Raw genomic sequence first — 26,187 nt, 5'->3', positions numbered from 1 at the left:
GGCAGGCAGGATAGCCACGATGCAAAAGGTACCGGACGACTGATGTTGCCACCAACCCCGACCCAGCAGGGACACAAAACAAGTCCACACGCGGGTGGGCGCTGCACGCGAAGTACAGTACACGACGCGTGCGTGCGACAACTTTCCGTCACGTGGAAGCCCGATCACCGTGACGCGGCGCACTAGTTGATTCGGGAGCCAGAGTCGTGGAGGAAGGATAGCGATTGTACCGTGAGATCGCCGGATCACCAGAAAACGTGCTCCGCCGGAAAAGGCCAACAAAAAGCAGCCGGAGCCACCGCAGCACAGCGCACCACTGCTGCTCCGCTTCATACCATACTCGGATACTCCTACCACGGTACGGCACCACCACCAGTCCACCTCGCCGGAGCACCCATGGCCGCGCCCCCAGCGATCCCGCGCCGCGGCCTCTTCATCGGCGGCGGGTGGCGCGAGCCCGCCCTCGGCCGCCGCATCCCCGTCATCAACCCGGCCACCGAGGAAACCATCGGTACGTTTCGCCGTTCCCCAGCCCCCTCTGCCCTTCCTCCACATCCTTCTGGATGAGTCTGGCCGCCGCTGTCTAGCAATCGTTCCGTACTGATTTTAGCTTCTGGTTTGCTGTGCCTGTGCGGTTCGTGATCGCTGATTGAAGGTGACATCCCGGCGGCCACGGCGGAGGACGTCGAGCTCGCCGTCGCGGCGGCGCGGGACGCCTTCACGCGCGACGGCGGGAGCGCCTGGTCGCGCGCTTCCGGGGCGGTGCGGGCCAAGTACCTCAACGCGATCGCAGCTAAGGTGCAAACCAACCTCTAAATAATGCTCCCTGAATTTAGGCCTGCTTAATATCTTCCAGTTCAGATGTATACAGTCCTTTTCCACAAAATTAGATGCTAATCTCGAGGGGCGAACGAAGTGAAGCCACCTAGTGCTGCAGATCTCTTCTTCAAAAGTCTGATGATCAAGTCGGATTATACATTTATATTTAATAATTGAAGCTCTGCAACTGTTAGAAACTACCTACCGCTAATAAGAAAAGAAAAACATCGGACCGTCAGTTTGTTGGATCCTTTATAAAAGGCTTAGCTTACTCGAAAGGGAAATACTTACCACTATATCACGTGATGTCTCAATATGATATCTGAATACGAAATTTAATATAACAAATTCCGTTTTATTTTCAGTAAATAGGGATTCAAATTCAGCATCCAACTACCATACTGAAGGATGAGTGGATGACACCTTCCTTTTCTCACGACTCACCGATTCCTGCTCAGATTTGGATTGTACACATTATCTTGCTGGCCAATTGTCTAGTTGTTGGAAACCATCAGTTTTTTTTTGTTACTCTTAGTGTAAACCACGTGAACTGATCTTTTACATTTGTTGCAACTATGTTTGGAGTTAGTCAGTCTCGCAGCAATCTATCATATGAAACAGAAAATTGAACTTAATATTGGCATGTTAGTCTCCTGTACTTATAGTTCATTACAAAAGCTTTACACAATCAGTTTTTTTTTGTTACCCTTTTTAGTGTAAACCACGCCCAACTAGTTTTTTTTTACATTTTTTGCAACTATGTATGGGGACAGTCACGACAGCGATTCATCATATGCAACAAAAAATCAAACTTAATATTGGCAGGTTAGTCTCGTGTAGTTATAGTTCACTAAAAATGCTTTAGCTCTCAGGAATGGCAGGTCGGCAACAGAATAGGTCCGTTTATTGCAGAACAATGGTGTTCGCTGTTATAAGAAAACTTTTTGTTTTCTTCAATTGTGAACTGTACAAATTTGAAATTCTGTATGTACGTAGCACGTGTAAACTTCACAAATTCCTGCTGTTTTGCTTCATTTTATATGGAAGATGGAACTGGAGATTTTGTTAGTATCAGAGACTTTCCTGTTGTCAAAGCTTTATGTAAAGTATGTCCGTATTATTCATTAGTATTCTTGTTGCTGTCATTAATTTTTTCAAATATTGCATGCTGGTTGCAGATCAAAGAAAAGATAACTTATCTGGCATTGCTGGAGACACTTGATTCCGGAAAGCCCAAGGACGAAGCAGTTGCCGACATGGTATTTTTTAATTATTCACATTATAATGTTTTGAATGCTTAAAGATGCTCCATGTTTACATTTGATGCTTTTCCATCTAATTTTAGGAGGATGTCGCTGCATGTTTTGAGTACTATGCTGGTCTGGCAGAAGCATTAGATGGGAAACAACATGCACCAATCCCTCTGCCCATGGAAAATTTCAAGTCCTATATCCTCAAAGAACCAATCGGGGTTGTTGGACTCATCACTCCCTGGTATAATTGTGCAACCATTTTTCTTCGCTTCCAACCCATGACTATGTATGGATCTCCTAGAAATTTTGTATAGGTTCACTCCTTTTTTTTTTTCCTTCTGAAGACTGTTTTAAGCTATTGCTCTTAAGACATCAAAATGTTATAGTTCATTGTATTGTTGTTTCATGTGTGATGAATAACAAGCTGAAATTCTAAAATCATATCAGAGAGAAGACTAATCTTATACTTGTACATGCTGAACCATTTGGTCGTTTATCTTGCCCCTTTTACGGAAAAAACTGGTCATTTGATAAGAAAGCAATTAAGAAAAAATTGCAATGCTTCCTTTTTGTATTTGATAACTCATTGTTGTTCAATTTAGCAATTCTACTTATATTGCTTTCTCCTTGTGTAATGAAGGAACTATCCTCTGTTGATGGCTACTTGGAAGGTTGCACCTTCCCTTGCTGCTGGGTGTACAGCTGTGTTAAAGCCATCTGAGTTGGCTTCCCTGTAAGGCGATGCTTTTGAAGTCCTTAACGTTATTATTTTATCCAATGGCTAATTCTTTTTTTAAAATAGAACTTGTTTAGAGCTCGGCGTGATATGTGAAGAAGTAGGACTACCTTCAGGAGTTTTGAACATAATTACTGGTCTAGGACCTGATGCCGGTGCTCCAATAGCTTCACATCCCAACGTGGATAAGGTCAGACCTATTCTTTAAACATGTATATTCGTATGCTCGTGGACATACTGAGTTAGCGACAATGTATCACATAATCGTATATGTTTATCCTCAAATTTAGAAGCTTCTAAAATTTCCAGGGTTCTTTTCTGTAGGTTGCTTTTACTGGAAGTACCGAAACTGGTAAGAGAATAATGACCGCTGCTGCGCAAATGGTTAAGGTGTGTTGTCTATATTGTTCAGTCACCATAATTTGTGATCTTTTATGCTAGTGCTGAACTGCTGATGCGAGAAATCTGTGAGTTATGCACCGTTGTTCCCTTGGTCTGATTGCTTTTGCATTATCTTCTTCAACAGCCTGTTTCATTAGAGCTTGGCGGCAAAAGCCCTCTTGTTATCTTTGATGATGTTGCTGACATTGACAAAGGTATCTCCCTTCCTTGGATGCTCCATTTGTTTCCCTTTAACTCATAGTCGACAGTTATTTGGGTTATGGAAGAACAAATGGTGAATATACATATTTCGTTGATGAATAAGTTGTGTTAGCTAATTGTGGATTGGTACGTTAAATTTGAAACAGCTGTTGAATGGGCCATGTTTGGCTGTTTTTTCAATGGCGGTCAAGTTTGCAGTGCAACTTCTCGTCTGCTTCTCCATGTACGTATGCTCTGCTGGCTGTTATGGACACCAAGTTATATTTTCTAGTCTATGACACGAATATTCACATTTTCACAGGAGAATATCGCAGCGAATTTTTTAGATAGATTCGTTGAATGGACAAAGAACATAAAAATCTCAGATCCACTGGAAGAAGGTTGCAGGCTGGGTTCAGTTGTCAGTGAAGGGCAGGTAACTCAAATGGACCTATTGCATTTTTGGTGTTCGGTTGCAAACATGTATAGTTTTGTAACCTGTTAAACACTTCGCGTAGAAATTAAACTTAAATCAGTAAGTGTTGAAGATAATAGTGATGATCTGCAATTGCAACAAATTGTAATGGCTGACCTTTTTGCGAACTATTTAGCTTGTATATCAAGTTATGCTTTGCAAACCACCTTAGAGTATCAGTATTCACAGTTGCATGTCGTGAGATGTCTTATTCACTGAACGAGTGAAAACCACGATGTAACTCTATTGCCATTCAATCTTATCAGACCGCCGTTTTTTTTCCATTTCAGTACGAAAAGATTAAGAAGTTTGTCTCAACAGCAAGGGCTGAAGGTGCTACAATTTTGCATGGGGGTGACCGGCCAAAGGTAAGCATTTGATCATTGCATCACATGTTCTTGTCCCTTGGTTATTCATCCAAGCTACATTTGTGTTTTGACAGCATCTCAGTAAAGGGTTCTTTATCGAGCCCACAATCATAACAGATGTTAGCACATCAATGCAAATTTGGCGAGAGGAAGTCTTTGGACCAGTCATCTGTGTTAAAGTATTTAAGACTGAGAGTGAAGCTGTGGAGCTTGCAAATGATACCCAGTGAGTTTCTTGATGTCACAAGAATACTCTTTCATGCTTATATCATTCACCTGACTTCTCTACCTTTTTCTTTTCAGCTATGGCTTGGCTGGAGGTGTGATTTCTGATGATCTAGAGAGGTGCGAGCGCATTGCAAAGGTAGGCTGAAGTTGAACTTAACTTTACCATGCCCATAAATTAAAAACTTGCAATGAAACTCAAAGTATTGAGTAACCTGATATGTATACGTGCACAACGCCCCATCTGCAGGTTATTCACTCGGGCATTATGTGGATAAACTGCTCGCAACCAACTTTGGTTCAAGCTCCATGGGGAGGGAACAAGCGGAGCGGTTTTGGCCGTGAGCTAGGAGAATGGTGAGTTGCTGCTGTTTAAGATATTAAATGTGACATGTGACTAGAGATACAAGAGTGCTGCTTTTGCTGCAAGATCATCAAATGCACAGAATGCTTATTTCACATACTGTTGAAAATATCCTCTGAATTGCCCTTGATTTTGCTTTCAGGGGCCTCGAGAACTACTTGAGCGTGAAGCAAGTTACCAAGTACTGCTCGGATGAACTATACGGATGGTACCAGCGCCCATCCAAGTTGTAGATGACTAAGATATGAGGCGTTTAAGTCAGGAGAAAGGAACATCATTCACAGAAAGACGTGGTCAATCCTGATTCTGTGCACGGATAGAGTCTTGTGTATAGTGTTTTCCCAATAAGCCATTATATGGCGAACGTGGACGTGTAGTGTGTCATTCAGCATGTGACAGTTGCAGTTGTCAAAAGATTGCTAAAGTGAAAACGACATTATATTCAGCTACTTTTTCAGTATATCTGTTTTACTGTTTAAGGTTTGTTTTATCAGAGTTTATCTGCTCGTGTGGTGCATTTCGGATGAACTAAACAAGCTGCTAGTAAATCATCTGTGAGAAATACGGATGGCTAGATAAACTCTGGTATCACGTGAGCATCAACGCTTCTATGCAAAATCTGAAAAATGAAATACTTCCTCTGCCGAAAAATGAAGTACTTCCTCCGTTGTAGATTTGTTAACATTTGGGTGTTGTCTTAGATTTATCAAAACTTTGATATATCTAGATATGAATGGAGGGAGTACTTCCTCCGGTCCAAAATGCAAAATGTGAAAAATGAAGTACTTTCTCTCACCCTATATACTTGTCCATGTGTCTATGTCTGTTAAACATGTGATAAGTATTTAGAGCTGAAGAAAGTAGAATAACTTCTTAAATAAATGAACCGTTAACCAAACATATACTTTTACTCTGGCCTAAATTAATTGAGTATATTGGACATAATATGGATCAAGAGAGTATCATATATTTATATATCATTAACTACTAGAAAAAATGCTCGTGCGTTGCCACGAAAAAATATGTTACAATGTTACCAAGACATGGCAAATATAAAACAAATACGTATGTTTTTACCTCCTCGCCAGGTCTAGTTGACGCCTTTCTTACCTTGCAATGCATACAACTATGTAGGGACGACTCTATTACCTCAGGTCCCACGTCAGCTGTGCTAAGAAGCCTGGCCGTCCACCATCACCTTGATGGCTCAGAAGGTGGCACGGAGGGACTGAGATCCGGTGCCGTGCATAAGACAAGGCATGGATGAACAGTAATGTGCCTTGACCCCCTTCTTCACCGTTGGATCAAGAATCAATGGCCGGATGAACGTCCACAATGTATGTGCTACAGTTCCATCTACAGTACGCATGGTACAGAACCTCTGCTACAGCAGCGGCTACAGTGCCGTGTGCTACAGTGCCTACTGTTTACTGCTGTAGGACTCAAATCTTGTTCATCCATTTTTTGATCCAACGTCCGACACAGCAAGGTATGGTACTGTTCATTTGTGCCTTGTCTGAAGCAAACAAAACTTGCACTTTATTTAGCATCATCGTTCAATGGAAGAGCACTAAATATTCACATGTCAGCTCCACCAGTCTTACCTCTTGGTATGAACAATCGTTGCAAATTACAACTGGTAGATAGTAGACAAATACTAATCCTTAGGCTAACCGATCTTACAACAATAACAAATGGAGCATCTCGCTGTATAAATTCAGAAATATAAATCAACATAGTTAGATAAAGGAAAACGCTTGCGTTCGGTCGACCAAACGAAGCGAGAAGATCGGTCCCTCGCTCGCGCACGCGGAAGGTCCTTCGCTCGCCGGGAATTTTATGACCCACTAGCTGGCGTTGGGCCCATTAGTCTGCTTTGCTTGCTCCAGCCTGTTACTTGCTCAAGCCTGCTTTGCTAAAAAATAGAAGCTAGATACAGGCCTGTAACGCTCCTCCTTATTTCTTGCTACTTTTTTTTTTCTTGCAAATACGGGATTTTATTGTGGTAATCATTTGTTACTTTTGTGAAAATAGATTTTTTTTGTTTGTTGTAAATGAACGTGGAGAAAAAAAATGTTGCTACAAACACATGGTTTTTGTTGTTTTTGTCTATGATTTTTATTAACATATTTGATGATTTTTGTTGTAAATCACTTATTACTTATTTGTAGCATTGTTTTTTTATAAATAATTTTGTTCTACTAATCCGTGATTTTTGTAAATTATTATGGAACTTTTTGTTGTGAAGGAACCTAAAGCAAAAAATTGTTAAAAAATAATTTTGTTGTAATACTCCATGGTTTTTATAAATATTTATGGAAATTTTTGTTGTGAAGGAACCTAGCGCAAAAATTATTGTTAACCACTTATATTTGTAGCATTACTTTTTATAAATGTTCAATCATTTTTGTTGTAATGGTATATTTTTTTTGTATACAGGGTGATTATTTTTGTTGTAATACCCTCAGTCCTAGGGATAAATTAGCACGGTGGCATATTTGTTGTAAATATCGAGAAAGACATGGCCTAAAAGATACACCCCTTCCGTATTAACTGAAGAAGCTAGGACCGCGGGTTGATTTCTCAAAATATGAGGACCAGAATGCAAAACTACGTCGCGGCTTATGTTGATCGTTAGATCACGATCGGACGACGCGGACTGCAACCGATTTTCAGTCCCAGATCTGCCGACCGGCGGCCAGCGCTTCCCTTAGATAAATCAACATAGTGGACCGCCGTACCACTCATCTTGCGGTGCCGGAGAATTAAAAGTCTCTGCAGCCTTTCGTGCTACCACATCGATAGTAGAATAATCTTTCGGCATTACCATATTTATTAGTTTGCAAGCCACATAACCAAATCGATCAGGTCGTCTGGCTATGTAAGGTGTTTGTTTAAAGGCAATAAGCATCACTCACGGTGTAGCAAATCGATCAGCTTCACAGATTCAATAAGCTTTACATAGTAAAATCGATCAGCCCATCAAACCTATGTAGGCGACTTTTACAGGCCATAATCATCACTCATTAGCGAGCAAATAATCTGCTAGCTCCTCAAAGGCACAGGCCACCATCCTGAAAATAGAAGAAGAAAAAGGAAGGCAGTCATGTTCTATTTGTCTTCGTCCTCTAGTTCAGCTTGCTCCACTGTACGACGAATCTTCAGGGACGGAGTTAGAAATGAAGTATAAGGGAGCAATGTTAGTATAAGGGGGCATAATTAGCTAAAATCACACAAATAAGGAGCTGCCATGGCTTGTGTTCAAAGGAAAATCATGAGCATGGGGGGCAACCCCCCCCCCCCCCCCCCCATCCCCCTTGTCTCCGTCCCTGCGAATCTTGGAGGAATCAATACAGTCAGTTCTGGACTCGTGGTCGTGGGTGGTAAGTAGGGGTGGGCGTTCGGTCATGACCGAAAATTCGGTTTTTGTATTTCGGTCTATTTTAAATTCGTTCAGAAAAAAATGAAGACCGAAATATACTTGTTACTTTTACTACCCAACAAATTCGGGTACCTAATAATTCGAGTTCGGGTTCGGTCATGACCGAACAGTGTGGCCGACGTTGTCAATAGAAAACTTAGACATTATTTAGTAAAAGGTTGGCAACATTTTAGATGTATTTAGGATGTTTTTTTCACTGCATATATTATTATCAATTGGCACGAATAAATGTTCAACAATCTAAACAAAAATGTAACAATGCTAGAGAAGTTTATGAACATTCAACAATATCACATCTCACGCATATCACAAAATCTAAAGATTGGGATAGTCTTACGTAAAAGTTCGGTCTATTCGGTTACTTAGAACAAAATGACCGAATTTACCAAACTTAATTCGGTCTATAAAATTTTCTACCCAATATTTTACCGGTTATTTCGGTCTCGGTCTTTTCGGGTTCGGTCTCGGTCTTTTCGGTTTCGGTCATCGGTTTTTTTGCCCACCGGTGAGTGGTAAGAGCATCTTCAGCCGTGGGGGCTCCCCAGGCCGAAATCCGAAGCTATTTACCGCCAGATGGATGTGAAAGTGTAGAGATGGTAAACCTAGAGGGGGGGTGAATAGGTTTCTACAGATTTTAATTCTTTCTTTGCAATATTAGGCTTTGCGGAATATAAAGGTGAGCCTAATGCAAACTAGGTGAGGCAACCTATATGAGGATACAACTAACTCAAGCACGAAGGCTCTCACAGGCAGTTAAATCACAAGTAAGGAGTTCGGTTTAGAGATAACCGATAGCACGCGGAGACGAGGATGTATTCCCGTGTTCCCTTGCTTTGCAACAAGGTACGTCACGTTTGGAGGAGTGGAGGTCCCACGAAGGATTCCCCGCGCCACGAAGGCTCACCCTATTCTCCGGAGCCTATCCCACGAAGGAATAGCTCACTCACTTGTGGTAGACTTTGAGGTAGCCTCCAAACCTTCACAATCTTGCCCGGAGCAAATCCACAGCCCGGATGCTTCCGGACTCCTCTTGCCCACCTAGGGTTTCCAAGGAACCCTAGGAAGCACGCTTCTCAATGAATACAAGGGGGAATGAGATTTGGCTTGGTAGAACGGTAGATCGGGTCCTCCTCTAACGATTCCCCGGAGGGATTTGAGTTTGGGTGGAGGAGGAGGGAGATCTGAGGCTTTTGGTGTTTCTAGCAATGGAGTAAGAGAGAGAGAGCTCAAGAACAGCTTGTAGTGTAGTGCCTAACTGTTCAGAGGTAGGAGAAGGCCTATTTATAGTGTTCTTCGAAAAATGGCCGTTGGTCAACTTGCCACATCAGATTTTCTTCGAGGAATCCGGTTGACCGGGTTTGGCGCCGGGCCGGCAGCGCACAGCTCGGGCAAGACTCTCGATCAAGCCGGCCGGTTTCAACCGGAGCGAGGACCGGAGCTTGACCGGAGGAGCTTGGGCATACTTGGAATGCGCCGGATGGCACAAGCGAAATCCGGTTGGCGCCGGGGCAGCAGTCGGTAGCCGGTCCAACCGGCCGGTGACCGGATGGGCCGGTCCCTAACCGGGCGGCGACAGGAGGGCTTGCCCCTTTATCGGATCCTGCCCAGATGGCACAAGCACGGAGCCGGTCTGGCCGGCTGGCCGGTGCCCGGCCGGTCCGGCCAAGACCGATGATCGCCAGACACAGGAAAATCCTGTTGATTCTTTCGTCGAATTGGGGGGGTCTCCATTGCCTTCTTCTTCCATTGATACACCTTTATACCTCTTTGGCTAATACTTGGGAATCATCTTGTAGCCATGTATTAGTCCAAATACACTAGCACGGTGTCATTGTCACCAAAATAATGGATAAGGGTAAAATACCCTTACAATCTCCCCCTTTTTGGTATACGATGACAAACCGAGCTAGAGTCACAAATAGATATTATGATAAGCTCTAAACCTTGATTCCATATAAGATATTACGAAAGCTCCCCCATAATGTGTGCACTTGGAGAATTTGCGTTTGAATGCAAAGTGCACCATTTGTGAAATATGAGAAGCTCCCCCAATATCTTTAGGAAACAAGCATGGTATGGAGATGTGCATATCAAGATATATAAGCATAGCACACATAATCATCCGAACATAGAGTAGCACACATAATAGTCGTCCATACACATCCATACACGAATTATTGGAAATAGCAAATGGTTCTTGAAAAACTCAAAGTAAACAAGCACAAGCCATATAAAATCCAAATAAAGCAACTCCCATGGCTTGTGGCAATCAAAGAAACACCCCGTGAATCCTAGACTCTACTCTCTTCTCCCCCTTTGGCATCGGAACACCAAAAAGGCGAAGAAAAAGAGGAGAGATGCTAGCGCGCTGTGATGACCCAGCGTACCACTGCATGGTGTAGTACACAAGTCGTTGACATAACACAAGTGAAACACCGTTCCACCCATATTACATCTCTCAGAGTGGTACAACAGAAACATATGCGAGTCCAAGGTATGTCTATAGAAGTACACACGAACTGTTTACATAAGATCCACACAGCCTCCTACTTTACAGTGAGGTAAAACTTCAATTAAAGCTCCAGAAGAACGACTAGTAGTCTATCTTATTGCTAACTCAAGTTTAAGAGCTACTTGGCTTGCTATAGAAATCTAGCTACTTAGGTGCTAGAATTAGGGAAAGGTTCCCTTCTATTACTAGTCTAGGTTTCTATTATAGCTGATGCAGAAGTTGACTCCATTGACTTCTTTGATTGGATTCTTCATCTCGTTGCAGTTGACTCCTTTGTCTTCGAGTTCCACGGTAGTTTCTCCTTCGGTGCCTTGCTCTAAGAAGGGGGTTCAAACGAGATAGAATGAGTACGAGCGTACTCAGCAAGTTCATATTAGGAAATATGTGTATCATGCACTAGCTACAGCCATAGACCAGAAAGTCATAGGCCAATGCAAGTTTTCATAATCATTTCTTCAAAAGGTTGCTTTTATTCAGAAGAACTATGTCCGTCAGCCTTCACCGGTTTATTAGAACTTCATGGAGTTCCTTTCCGGCAGCGTTCGCAGTTCCAAACCCAGAACAGGGAGTGACAGGTCACGATTTGATACACTCTGCAGAGGTGCGTTACTTTTCCCACAAGAGATCTCACCCTTTTTGCCATCCGCAGGGACTTGCCCCCATTCACACTTCCTTTGGTGTGAGGCCAGATATAAAGATCCAAGCCCACACCGCCTTCTCCGCGACCCTGCAAACCCACCCTTTTGTCCAACCGTACACCTCCAGTAGACTTCCCCCGATAATACGGCTTTACTCATGGTGTACTCCGAACAATCCTTCATAGATCGTAGAGCTTATCATCACTAATGGATGGGGATTTAAAAGGATTTCCCAACCTATTGCGGCAGTGCCTCCAGCACCCCACCAGCTCTCCGATCCGTTGGCGTGCAGAAGGGAAAAGATACGGCTGGCTTCCCCAGAGCCATTATAGATCTCATGGTCAACGCGGTTTGTACGGCGCTAGAATCACTGGACGGCATTGGTAATTAATCCTAGGGTGATATAACCCATTGCAATGGAACCTCCACCATATCAACACATACCATGGTTCCATTGCCAGCCACATAGTCATATTCATAGTTGGAAAGTAACATTTTATTTGCGATGCAGGAATGATAAGTATATAGCTTTGCATTAAAGTAGTAGAAAATAATCAAGTTGACATGAGCAAGGGTGAACTTGCCTTTCTTGACTGCAAGATTATGCAGGCAAAAGCTTCGATACGTGATAACTCCAAATGCTGAAATACCATCATCGTCCGGTAAGGACAATGTTTCTGTAATCGGCAAAGATGCTATAATGCATAGTATGAGATGCAATCGTCCCGAGCGTAACCTAACCTCGATGATTTAAGATATGTGAGTTGTAAAGATTTCTTTAGGGTTGGTTGCACTTTTAGAATGGTTCTCAAACAAGGTTCTTATTAGGGTTTGGTTATATTAGCACCATAATCAAGTGATATAAGACATCATAACAATCATACACATAAAGAATAGTAGTGGAATAATATATGAAGAACAGTTGTCAATTTTAATTTCTACAGGACATGGTTGATGATTACTTATATTATACTTCAAAAGAATAACTTTGGAAGAACATGTTGTTTAAGTGATAATAAGTATTTCAAAGAAGGATTAGGGCTTCTAAGGTTTGATTGACATTTGTACTTCAAAATAATAACTTTTGAAGAACAGGTTAAAATAAGAACAAGAACTATTATAAATAGGAGCTATGGCTTCTAGGTTTATTATTAGATTCATTTAGTTTTCTAATAGGGACTAGTTGGTTCTTAACTTGGAATGGGTTTCTATATAGCAAGTATTGGTAGGTTTATTGCTATGATTTCTTCTAAGCATCATATCAAAGGATAGTTATCAAGATGGTTCTATAAGTTTGCTATTAGGGTTTACTATGGTTTCTTATTTGCTTCACTAAGTAATCACTAATAGTTTCTAAGCTAAGTTTATTATCATTTCCTAAATAGGTTTGATTGGAATAGGAGCATGTGATGTGAATTGTTACACAAGGTTGGTACTAGGGTTCATCTTATGGTTCTAAATTGAGATAGAGACATGAAATGATAATCTCATGTGACTTGGTTTTATGTTAATGGATCATGACTTGTATTTGTTGGCCATCTAATAAGGTTCTCTATGTAAAGTGAAATTCACATGATCACATGTGATAAGCAACTAGGGTTTTAGGGTTTAACATTTTGACATGATCACATAAAATAATGGGATCCAGGTCTTATTCAAATTGAAACGAAGGTTTCTAAATTATGGTACAACTCCTAAAATGATGATTGGTAATAGAGTTGTGGTTACTAATTACTTTGAATCAAAATTAGTAATGGTTTAACATTTTATTAATTTTCCACAAGAATTAATAATTAGGTAATTCTTATTTAGGTTTAATTAAGAATCAGGGTTTAATAATTTTTGTTAGGGTTTAAAATAATTAACTTGTTAACTAAAGAGGTTTAAGTAAATAAGTTTTGATTTACCAAAATAAGATTGGCTTGTAATATTTTCTTGAGTTATTACTTATTTAAAGAAAATGGTAAATGGTAATTTGCAAATTAGGGTTTATGAATTACCACTAATAATTAAGTTAATGAAAATATGGTAAATATATTAATCTTAACATTTTACTTAGTTACTGAATAGTTAAAATTTAAGTTTGGAATTAAATTATTTATTGAATTCAATTTGCATTTAAAATAAATGAAAAGGCATAATTAAAGAAGTTAAAAATAAATGAATTTTTATTTTGACACACATTTTTGTTTTATATTTTATTTGAATAGAGTTTATTTTTGTGAACATTTTGATATATTATTCATAATTTTCTGAGTTGATATGAATTTTCTAGAATTTTGCAAAGTTTCAGTAATATTCTGGATTTTGAATTTAAACAAAAATACTAAGTGTACCGGTTCGTTACCTAGCTCTAGAGACAGACATGTGGGTCCTTTGACCAGTCAACTGCCACGCGGGCAGGAGACTAGTCAAAGATGCTGATGTGGCGGTGGACATGCATCCCTCGCCGTCGGCTCGACGCCGGCGACCAGTAGAGGACGGCGCCGCCGATTCTGTGCCTCCCAGGACGGATTACTGGATGTTTCTGACTCCTCTCGATCTACTGAATACGATGGGGTGGTCGCTCTACTCAGAGGATCACCAGAACGACGATGGCGGCCAGGTGCGGCGGCAGTGAACTCCGGCGAACTACGAATCCGAGCTATGGGTCACGCGAGGATGGACTAATGAGTTCCAAAGGTGCGTATTCTCACCCTGATGTTGGAGGTGTGCTCGATGGCGACGATTGGTGACCGTGGCGAGCAGTGTTTCGCGGATCCCAGCGATGGCCGGCGAGAAGAACTTGCTCGATTGCGTCGATTGAGGGCTCCACTCTTCGATTCCCTGCTTGTGGATGATCATCAGGACACTCCGCACCTCCTCAGCAACACCACAGACCTCGGGGTGGCTCACAGAGATGGTTATTCGAAATTTTCTCCGACGCCAACTCTGGTGGTGCAAGGAAGAACACGAGAGGTAGAAGGGGAGTGAGAGAACGAGAAGTGGCGGAGTGGCATTAGGGTTTCACGGCGACCCTCTCGGTGTATTTATAGGTCACGGCCAGCCCTGAGACGACGTCACGACGGCGAGGTCTGGCCAGGATGTGCCGGTGATGGCGATGTGGTGATTGGGCACGAATCACTGTGCATTGAATGTCGACGGACGCAAAGAAGATTTGGCGAGGCTCCGAGTTCTTCTGCAACGTCCGGCTCCATCCTTATCGCCAACGGTGAGGTGGCCGGGAAGCTCATGTGCGCTGTCGACGCCGTAGAGGAAGACGATGACCTTTTTCTTCTTCGTTGGAACGGTACGGTGGTGTTTTGGGTCACTTTGTTGGTGGGCTGGGCTGGCGGTGTTGGACTTCTCCTGGGCCAACTACTGGGCTGCGGCGCTGGCTGGAAAGGTAAGCCTCTCTCTCACTCTTTCTCTTTTCCAAATTTTCTGTTTTATTATTCTGGTTTCTATTTTATTATTTGAATTCAATTCTGACCTTTATGTTGTTCTGCAGGTTTTACCAATTTTCAATCTCAATAGAATTTAATAAAAATACATACTGCATAGTTGTTTTGTTCAAACAAATATTTAAGCTTTGATTGAACTTGTTTTGTTGTGAGAGATTTTATAAATTTCAAATAGATAGGGGTTAAATGTTTGTCTCAATTACTTTAATTTAGAAACCACATATATTCAATTTGTTTGAAAATTAATAACATGTGCATGGTGATCACATTATTAGGTTTAACTAATGTGCTTAACAACATTACTAGTTCACATTTATATACTTATAACTAGAGTTTAAGATAAATGGTAATGAGGATGGATTGAGTTTATGATTTTATGTGGATGATGATTCTTAAAGTTTAAGAAGAGTTGTGAGATGAACTCTATAATTATCAATCAAACTTTGACTTAAATTATTTAGGCTGGATCCTATATTCCCCATAGTTAATTCAACTACTTTTATGAGGATTCTATTTTATAAAATTCTACTCCATTTGGTCAATTAAACAAGGTACTTGGAATACCAAATAGAATTGGATATTAGTTTCACTATACTTACCAAATGGCAATTAATCTTAAGTATATATGGCTTTGTTTATACTTGTGATCAATGATACACAAGTTAGGACATATTATTTTATGTGGAGCTAATCCTATGTGAAAGGACTAGGGTTTTGCATAAGCTTCACTAAATTGAAGTATAACTAGGCATGAGGTATGGCAGGGTTCTACTTATGATCCAAAATAATATTTAGATTGAGATTCAAATATGGTTTAGGGTTTTAGTTATGATCACCCATGTGATACACAACTAGGTTTAGGTATGAGCATAAGCTTGGTTATGTTTAATTGGCTAGGTTTGTCTCAAGTGTTTGGATAGGCAAGATTTAAATACCATATCATTACTACTCTATACAAGGCATGAGTATTGGTTTGGTTGACTACTAATGAGTTACTTATCATTTCATGTGAAGAATGAGATCTATGGATCACTTGTAGAGGTTTAACTTAGCATCTCAATTTATAAGGTAAGATCATGCATTAGACATGATCCACTTATTCCTCACTAATCTCTCTTCTTTAATCCTTAACTCAACACACTCACTTAAATTCATAGGGTTTATGATCATCACCCAATTTGTAATGATCAAGGTATTGGCCTCATAACAATTCATTGGTGAATTATGGTTCTTTCTCCAAGATCAAGTATAAGTCCATATACTTGAGTATACCTCTTTAAGTTGAGCTCTTCTGAATAGGTAGGGTTTCCTCTAGGGTTTATGATCATTACCAAAGTGTAATGATCACAACTCTTGTCTCTCCATAATTACTAGAAGAATAGGTCCTTACTTACTATCAAGTTTTTAGCTAGATCAAATAGGGTTTAGTACTTGACTTATATTTCTTGTATCATTGGTTAGTATCAACAAGTACCTCGATTGGATAAGGTTTAAATAGTAATCTAGGTTCTATTCAATGGATAGAATAAGCATATGAATGATTCTCTCCTTCCTCTAAGGTTTAATGGTATGAGTTGGGAAACAAGGTTGGAATGTCAAAGTTAATTAAGAATAAATTTGAATGTCCTTGACATGGATTCAATTATTGTAGTTGAAAAGATATACCATGTGACTCATGGTATGAACATTTATTTAGTAGAAGACATGGATAAGATAAGTAAAGAATAGTTTCTTAATTAATTGTGTTCTTTGATTTAGGATTGAATAATTATTCATGTGTTGTTGTAAGGAATGGCATGTTGAGATCCTTTATAAGATCTTGTAGTTGATCCTTACTTAAGGTGTTGTTTGTTGTAAATCTACTTCTATTTAATCTAGCCCATAGATCAAACCATCTCTACCCAAAACAAGGTTTTTAGCAAAGGTCACAGTGAAGTTTATAGCGCTTGACTTGATGATCTACTTCAATTCCAGCAAGTCAAGTGAAACTTCAGTTACTGTGGTAAGTTTTATTAGAAAGCGCGAAAATTCCCCGGATTTTCTATGCATGAATGCAATGCTCACTTTGGTGTTCTCTCATTTTATTGCCTCTAAACCTGGGATATTACACGCACCCATCAGAAGATCTCATGCCCAGCGGAGTATGAGCTCTCGCCATCATCACGCGTATCAGTAGCACCTTCATCTTCTTCATCATCATCATCAGTAGGGACACGAGCAGGCTGAGGAGGAGGAGGACCGCCAAAGCCGTACCATGTAGGATCAAAGTTCTGGAACATTTGATCAGTGAGAGGAGGCATCTCCCAGTTAGGTGCATGAACAGGCTCCAACTCAGGGCCAGGAGGAGGAAAGGTGACATTCCGAGTGGCCATGTACTCATTCTGGCGCCTTCTCGTCTCTTGGGTCATAGCAAGTCTTTGATGTGCAACATCATTAGTATTCTTGCACATCTGCCACATGGAGGAGAAGAACCTAGAGATACCATGCTGCGGGCGCCGAGTGAAGTTGGAGCTAGTAGGGTCATGGCGTTCCTTGGACCGGCGCTCAGGAGGTGTCATGTCGGGGACATCCGGTCTATCACCTTGGACAGGAACCTTGAATGCTTCCATCTTGACCCGTTCACCTTGCGTATTGAGAGGAGCAGGCACAACCTTGTTGATGAGGAGCTGGATGTATTGAGCATAGTTCGGGGTCATCATGTCGCGAACACATCTCCTCAGCTCAGAGTAGATGAGATCACATCCATCAATGCGTCGCCGGTACTCAGGGTTGCAGTAGTACATCAAGTTCAAGTGATATCCTCGGCATTCACTTGTATCGCCTGACTTGCTGATGAGAGACTCTCTGAATAACTTGGCAAGCAGGAGATAGGAGTAGAACATGCCAGATATGGTGGGAGGACGAGCGGTGGGCTCCCGAGGATAGCAGAAAGCAATGTCTCCTTTGTTGAACTTCTGCTGAGAGTAAAGCTTGAAACCGTGAGCATGACCTCCACCAAACCCAAGGGCTTCACACAAGTCAAGATAGTTGCAGGAGTACTTCTCTTTGCCTGTCATCCATGTCATGGTACGGGCTGGATCATCATGGAAGTACACAGTGCAGTGGAATTGCCTTACCAAGAGTGGGCAATAGCATCCATCAGAAGGCGTCAGACATACAAGTTCATACAGCCCCATGCTCCTCAAAGTCTCAACCACAAACCGATGTGTGGTGGCTGCATGCATCTCAATAACATCCTTGACAGCCTTGGGCATAACAATGCAGCCATTCTTCATGTGCTCTCGGGAGTCATAGTACTCATTCCACATCCTTTGCTGACTCTGGGTCCAGAAGAACTTGTCGCCCCCGGTGTAAGTGGGAGCCTCAAAGCGATAGTGATTGGTTTCTCGAAGCCTTTTCCATGCACCAATATGGACATCGCCAACATTGAAGTCTGGCAATTCCTCATCATCTCCTTGTACAGCGTGCTTATCTTTCCTCTTCTGGGCAGTGTTCTTGGTGCGGCCTCCAGTTGAGCTGCCACCAGTAGTCTGAGGAGCACGACTAGTAGGGCGCCGTGGTGGAGCCCCTGAGTGCCTCCCTCGCTTGGCAACAGTGCCACGGTCCTCATCACTCCAATCAGCATCTGTGAATCAGCAAAATAGAGCGAGGATAGCAAAGAGGTAAGTGTACATGTCATCAATGAGGGAGAAACCAGAAAGCATAGCATATATCCAAGTGTATTGATGAGATTGTGCAAAAAACTGGGCAGGCCAGCGCACAGGCCGGTCCGACCAGACTGCAGACCGGGAGAGCCGGTCGACAATCCGGTTGACCGGGCCGCGCGCCGGACCGGCCGGTTGAATGGCCGGTTGACCGGGCTGTGAACCGGGTGGTGATGATTTGTGATGTTTGCCCAGATTTTCTACCACAAATTCATGCAAAAACTCGAAAAACTTGAGTACATGCTATAGCAATAGAGTGGAGTATGTGCTTTGTGTTGAGAGACACTCTAAAGGCATGAGGACTTGCAAACCCTAACCCTAACCCTAAGTGTCGTTGCCTAATCGACGGTACCTCGGAGGAGGGATCCTCACGAGGGGGAGAAGAAGTAGGGGCCATAGGGCGGAGTGCACACGGGACGGTGGTACGCGAGTTACCCAGCTTCGGAACACCTGCACGATGACAGGGCCTACTGCTGCTTGTCTGGAATTATCTGGGCGCTTTCGCGTTGTTACAATGAGTTGTGGTTGTGCCTCTAGGGCTCCCGGGATCCGGCTTATAAAGGCGCACGGATCTAGGGTTTACATGGAGAGTCCTAGCCGGATTACAGATAGCCTAGCTACGGTACAATATCTTGCCGTGCACGTCACGGATCCGCCTTTCATACACGTCGTCCTGGATCCGGGTTCCTCATGGGCCTCCATGGATCCGGGTTACTCCTAAGGTCGGTACGGATCCGGCCTGCTGATCCTGGGCTAGACTTCTTCCTTCATGATCAACAGCAACTGGGCCGCCCGATGGGCCACATGCCTCATCACCGTCTGTGGGCCACCCGGGCTTGCCGGATCTAGGCACTGTCGATGGTACACCCATGAAGTATACCCAGAACAGTAGCCCCCAGAGTTCTCCGAGTTTCGCCTGCAGTTTCCGCCATGCTTGTTCCTTTGGTTTCCGGCATCGTCGGCAACGCGGAGAAACTTGAAGAGCTCCAACTTTGCATTTTCTTCTTTTTCCAACTTACAGCCGGAAAATGCTCTCATTCTGCGGGACTTCATCCATCGACGTTCCAAAGAACATTTCCGGGTTACTCCCTGCTCGCGAACAAGAGCCAACTTATCTTCACGCAATTACCCGGAATCTTAAAAGACTCAAACGGTTCCGCCAATTCTGGCGCCATTTTTGCGCGATTCACGCGGTAACTTATCTCCAGCCATTTTTACCGCTAGGGTTTGGGACACGTGTCACGCATCCAACGGCGCGACGCTTGCGTTCCGACCACAGGATGCGGAACACGAATCTTATCCCCTCAGCCTATAAATATCAGCCGTCGACCCCTTTACCCCTCATTCACCCCCTTCTCACCTCTCTGCCGAGCGCCGCCCGTAAGCCTCTTCTCCGCCGCGCCAGAACTTGCCGGAAAGTCGCCGGAGCATCGTCGGAGCGAGCCCTCCGCCGCAGTGTTCTTCGTGTTCTTAACTCCGGCGAACCACCGCGTGGAAAACTCGCCGCCGGCAACTCCGACCACCGCACGCGCCATTACGGTAAGTCCTCGAGCTCAAACTTCGCGTCGTAGTTGGTAGGGATGAACTTGGGGAAGACGAAGTGGGATCCGACTGAGGAAAGTTTCCGCCAACCTTTTTCTTCAGATGTCTTCAACGACTCCGCCTCCGAGCTCGGAGCCAATCATGGCGACGCCAATCTCCTCCGCCCCTCCTCCCTTTGTCCCAATCAGGTTGGATCCTTCAAAGGATTCCGGCAAGGAGACTGAGGGGACCTCCGCTCACCCGGAGAAAACCTCCGGGGCGGGCCAGTCGGAGCAGCAAACAGAAGAAGCTGCCAAGAAATCAAAAGCTCGGAAGCGCGACTCCGAAGCTAAGGGAAAGTGGTGGCCCTGCACCACCACCGAAATGGAATTGAAGAATCTCGAGTCGGAGGGCTTCCTGCAACCCGGAAGCTGGAGGTCAGTTCCAAATGAACCAGCTCCGGCTCCAAGGGACGACGAGATGGTGCTGACGAAGGCACTGGTGGAGCGCGGATTTTCAATTCCGCCTTCGGATTTCTTCCGGGAGATTCTGAAGACGTATGGACTCCAACCCCACAACATATCTCCGAACAGCGTGCTCGCCATCAGCAACCACGTCGCTCTCTGCGAAGGCCACCTCCGGGTAACTCCAGAGCTTTCCCTCTTCCAATACTATTTCTCTGTCAAGAAGGAGAAGATCCGCCAAACTTCCGAGTTGGCGACTTGCGGATCTGTCACCTTCATCATCCGCCCGGGCCGCGTCTACCCCCCCACCGACCGCCACGAATCCGCGAGATACTGGTCTGGGGGTTTCTTCTATCTGAAGGACGTCTCCGACCCCGCGAGTGACAAGAAGCTACCACCTTTCAAGAACTGCCCCGCCACCGAGCTTCCGTCATGGACGCACTGCCCCCACTTCTCCGACTCGCCTCAGCTGACCCGCGCTGTCAGGCGGATCTGCAAGCTCACGGAGGAGGGGCTGACAGGGAAAGACCTAACCCTTTCCTGGTTCACGAAGCGGATCCAGCCGCTGCAACATAGAGACCGCCTGATGTTTGAATACACAGGGCGCGACGATCCGATGCGCGCCACCAAGGATAATCTCTCCGCCGACGCCATCGACAAGAGGATCCGGGTCCTCATCAAAATCCCACGTGAACTCCACGTTCACGTATGCAACAAAGATATCCACACGGAGGGATCCGGTACTGCGGTACGTCATCTTGACTTTTGGTTTATCGTTTTTCTTCAAACTTTTGGCTAAGTGTAACTTTGAACTAGCTCGAGGCGCTTGAGGAAAATCAACTCGGAACTCTCCTCCGAGTCCCATCCACCGGCCACGCGGATCCGGAAGCCACGTCAGAGGCGGAAGCTCCTGAAGCTCCACGTCCCGCGAAGAGGAAGAAGCCAGCCCCTTCCAGCCCTTACGCGAAACGCCCCCGCGAAACGCTCAGCATCGCGGCTACCCGGAAAGCTGAGGCGGAAAAGAAGCGCCTCGCGCTGATTAATACCAGCAACAAGGGGCAGCCTGCCATCCAGCACTTTTTCAAGCCTTCCGGGTAAGCGTCTCCTTCCAAGACCCAAGTTCTGGTTTAACACTCGCTCTTATATTTGTATGTTTTTCCTGAAGTTCCGGAAGCCAGCCTCCCAAGGCCCCAAGGGTCATCAAGAAGAAGGCCAAACCATCTCCGGCTTCCTTCCCTATCACTCCTGAGGTGGAAGTTCCGCCTAAGGCTTCATCTGCCAGCAAGCCGGATCCGAAGGACATCATTGACCTTGATGACCTTCCGGAAGACCCTGCCCACCATGGCGACTCCGCCCAGGGGACCTCCTCACCCATTCCTCCACCAGATCAACCAAGTTCCGCTTTCGCGGGGCCTACTGATGAAGAGCAAGAGCAAAAGGTCAAGCTCCTCCAAGTTACCAATGCGACCCGAGTCAGCCTCGAGCCAACTCCGTCCCTCCAAAAACTTACCCTCGCACAGCGTCACGCGGAAGTTTCCGCCATGCTAAACAAGGTATGGGGAAAACCGGAGGAGGAGGTGGGTTATCTCGCCGAGCTGGAAGACAGCCTGAAGGAATTTTTCGCCAAACACAAGGAAGTGCGGCAGGTAATACTAGCCCCCAAGCATTGGGTGATATAGTTCCGTGTAACATGTATTAGCCGATGCTTTCTCAAAATGTACTGTTAGGCGGAAATTTGAAATTTTTATCCAAGTCTTTGAAATCGTCGCCAGCCCCCCAGATTTTAATATCCGACTAACTCTCTGCTGCTTCTCAGTCCACGCGGAAACTGCACGAAGATTTGCGCATTCACGTGCTGGAGCAAATCACGGAGATCGAGGGGCTGCGCCAACACGCGGAAAATAGCCGAAAGGCTATCCAGCAGCTTGAGACCCGACTTCAAGGTACGAGATCCGGATCTTCACTTTTTAGTGCTGACAGTTGTTCAGGGTGCATAATATGTTCAACTCTGCTTTCAGAAGAAACTGCCAAGCATTCCTCGCTTGATGAACTATCCGCCAAGGTCAAGGTGCTTGAGGCGGAGAACGAGTCCCTCAGAAACTTCATGAAAGAATCCTCGAGCAAAGAGACTGAGGCGAGGAAGGAGCTCTCCGAGAAGCATGCCCGTGAGCAGGCGGAGCTGATCGACAAGCTGGAGAAAAGCCAAGGCCGCGTGATCTCCACAATTGCCAAGAACAAAGCCCTGGAAGCGGAGGCGGAAGCCATTGACAAGCTTATCTTTCGTAAGCATTTTTCCACGTCGTTGCTCCGACCACCTTGCATGTTTTCTCTGACGGAACTGAACCTCTTTCTTTCACAGCAAGCCTTGGCTTTGAGTGGACAAAAGACTCAAACCTGACGAGGACGGAGGCATACGATGAAGCGCGGATCTCAATTGATGCGCTGTTTGAAGCCTGTCGCGGAATCGCCGCGGCTCTGTCGCTGAAGAAGGCCAAAACCACAGTCATCAACACGATGACCAAACTCATGCGACAGGTGCCGGAGTTCATCAAAGACTGGCAGAAGTCTTCAGCGCGCGGAGCCGCCTCCTTAGTCCTGGCCACCTGCAAGGCTTTCTTCCCCTCACTCAACCTGGCGCAAGTTGCACGCGGAGCCCCCGAGAGTTCCGACATGAGCGCCCTCCTCGCGGAAACTGAAGGCTATGAAGAGTTGTTTGTCAGGCGAGTGGATCACTCGTTCTGGTACAACAAGCACAATCTGCCCGAAGGTTTTTCCGATGCAGAGGAAGAAGCAGGCGAGCCAGAGTATTATGGGGAAGGATCCGGGTCCAGCAGCGAGCACTCCGGAGAAAACTCTGGAGACGACTCTGAAGCCGGATCTGGTGGCAGCGACGACGGCTCCAGCTACCAGCAATCTGAAGAGGAGGACTCCGAGTAGAGTTCCTGTTTGAAACAATGAAACAAATTGCATCATTTTGGCCCCAGTGAGGGTTTGTAATAAGACTAAATTCTTAAGTAGCTAGGAACGAAACGATTATGCATGGGGCGGAAACACTTATCCTGCTATCCGTTATATTATGCGCAAGTTTCGTTTTATATCGGAAAGCAAGTGCTGACTTCGTTATTTTCCGGCTTGCTCGCTTGACCTTCCACGAGCCGGAAAACCTTAGCCGGAAACGCTCGCCAGCGGCGACGAAGCCCAATGGCAGTCCGTCCATAACCGCGGAAACAAGCCCCCAGGCATAGGTGCCGGAAATCGCTACTAGGAATCCACGAGTTCGCAACAGATAACAACTTAATCAGAAAACTTAAGCTTACGTCCAAAAGGACGATTTTGAAAATCACAACTTTCATACACGCCTAGGCGGAAATATCCAGCTCTGCGGTTTTAGTCGGAAAAAACATACACGATCTAAAATGAACAAGTAAAGGAGGTAAAAGACTCAAAGAGTGAACCAAAAGCTTTATTTCATTGATCATGTATAACTATTACAGAGTTTAGAACTCGGAAAATATATGCTAAGTGTAGAAAGGACGTAGCTGTGCGATATTCCAGGGGCGATCTGTTTCATCGTAGATGTCATCCGGATCCTCACGCTTGCGTTTCCGGTGCCAGTTAGCAGGTCTATCCCTTAGCTCGCGGAAATCAACAAGGTAGTACGACCCGCTATGAAGCACTTTGCTAACGACGAAGGGTCCTTCCCATGGAGATTGCAGCTTATGGTCTTTCACCTGTCGCAGGCGGAGGACCAGGTCTCCTGCCATGAAGGAGCGTTTCCGGACTCGACGACTGTGATAACGTCGGAGTTTTTGCTGATAGATGGCGGATCTCTGGTCTGCTAAGTTCCGAGCTTCCTCGATCAGGTCCACAGAGATAGCTGTACGGCCTCGTCATTTGTTTCTTCATTGTAGGCGGAAACTCGCGGTGAATCGTGGATGATGTCGGAGGGAAGCACGGCTTTGGATCCGTATACCAGGAAAAAAGGGGTAAACCCTGTTGATCTGTTAGGGGTAGTTCGTAAACTCCACAGAACAGCTTCCAACTCATCAGCCCAAGCTCCAGCTGCTCGTCGCAGTGGTCCTTCAAGGCGTGGTTTAATTCCTGATAATATTAGGCCGTTAGCCCTTTCAACCTGACCATTGGACTGTGGGTGAGCCACAGATGCGAGGTCCAGTCGTATCCCCATTGTTTCACAATAATCCCTCAATTCTCCTTGAGCGAAGTTCGTGCCATTATCTGTGATTATGCTGTGTGGGATGCCGAATCTCATCACGAGGCTGCAGACGAATTTTAGTGCCGTAGCTCCGTCGGCTTTTCTCACTGGCTTAGCCTCGATCCATTTGCTGAACTTGTCAACAGCGACCAGGAGGTACTCAAAACCGCCAGGAGATGATCTTTTTAACTTACCAACCATATCGAGCCCCCAGACCGCAAATGGCCAGGTGATAGGTATGGTCTTCAGCTCTTGGGCTGGAGCGTTTGGTTGAGTAGCGTAGTACTGACAACCTCGGCAGGTCTTGACTATTTTATCAGCGTCTTCTTTAGCTGTAAGCCAATAGAAACCTAACCGAAAAGCTTTTGCAACGAGTGATCTGGGAGCGGCGTGATGCCCGCAATCCCCTGTGTGGATCTCTCTGAGGATTTCAATGCCATCTTGATTGGAGACGCATTTAAGAAATACCCCTGCTGCACTTCGTTTGTAGAGCTGTCCATCAACTATTGTGTAGGTTCTTGCTCGTCTGACGATCTGTCGTGCGAGGACCTCGTCCTCTAGCAACTTCTGATCGATGAGGTAGTCCAGGAAAGGCTGTGTCCAAGCCGGAGTGACAGCCATCACTTCCTTAGCCGGAGATACTGCCACCTCTGGGTTTTCCGGGTTAGCGCCCTTAACTGAGGGTATCCGGAGATGCTCCAGGAAAATACCAGGCGGAATTTGTTTCCTGCCGGATCCGAGCTTGGATAGCATGTCTGCCGCTGTGTTATCGTCTCTTCTGACGTACTTGACTTCGTATCCGAGGAAGCACTTGGCGAGCTCATCAACTTCGTCTCTGTAGGCCGCCATGACGGAATTTCTGGCGTTCCAGGTTCCGGCTACTTGCTGTGCCACCAGGTCGGAATCTCCACAGCATATGATGTGCTTGATCCCCATTTCCTTAGCGATGCGCAGACTGTGTAGTAGAGCCTCATATTCTGCCATGTTGTTTGTAGCTTCGAAGTGGATCTGCAGAACATACTGCAGTTCTTCTCCGGTAGGGGACTTCAGGGTGACTCCAGCTCCTGAGCCTTGATGCTGCTTGGATCCGTCGAAGTGCATGACCCATGTCTCTGGTTCCGGCTCCAGACTTGCATCCGGAGCTTCTGTCCAATCTGCAACAAAATCTGCCAGAACCTGGGATTTTACCGCAGTCCTTGGCTTGTAAGCGATGTCGAAGGCAGATAATTCGATGCCCCACTTAGCCGTACGTCCTGTTGCGTCAGCGTTGTTGAGAATTGTTGACAGCGGAGCCTTGCTCACGATCTTTGGATGCTCTTGGAAATAATGCCTCAGCTTCCGGCTGCCTAGGAACACGCCATAAGCTAGCTTCTGAAAGTGAGGATATCTCTGTTTTGATTCCGTCAGCACCTCGCTAATGTAGTAGAC

General features: G+C 44.9%; 1 protein-coding gene across 1 annotated transcript; it reads left to right on the top strand.

The window, feature by feature from the left end:
• Positions 1 to 211: 211 nt before the first annotated feature.
• On the top strand, positions 212 to 5,301 carry LOC127335157 (betaine aldehyde dehydrogenase). The gene is made up of 15 exons (XM_051361746.2): positions 212 to 511; positions 656 to 798; positions 1,998 to 2,078; positions 2,165 to 2,313; positions 2,713 to 2,805; positions 2,875 to 2,998; positions 3,133 to 3,198; positions 3,335 to 3,404; positions 3,558 to 3,634; positions 3,713 to 3,826; positions 4,156 to 4,233; positions 4,308 to 4,459; positions 4,537 to 4,597; positions 4,709 to 4,815; positions 4,965 to 5,301. Exons 1-15 carry the CDS (start codon positions 397 to 399, stop codon positions 5,053 to 5,055), a joined length of 1,521 nt encoding a protein of 506 aa, XP_051217706.1. The 5' UTR covers positions 212 to 396; the 3' UTR covers positions 5,056 to 5,301.
• Positions 5,302 to 26,187: the final 20,886 nt, after the last annotated feature.

The sequence above is a fragment of the Lolium perenne genome, chromosome 2 (assembly GCF_019359855.2).
Source record: "Lolium perenne isolate Kyuss_39 chromosome 2, Kyuss_2.0, whole genome shotgun sequence".
Classification (NCBI taxonomy): domain Eukaryota; kingdom Viridiplantae; phylum Streptophyta; class Magnoliopsida; order Poales; family Poaceae; genus Lolium; species Lolium perenne.
This window is presented reverse-complemented; position numbering and strand designations above follow the sequence as displayed.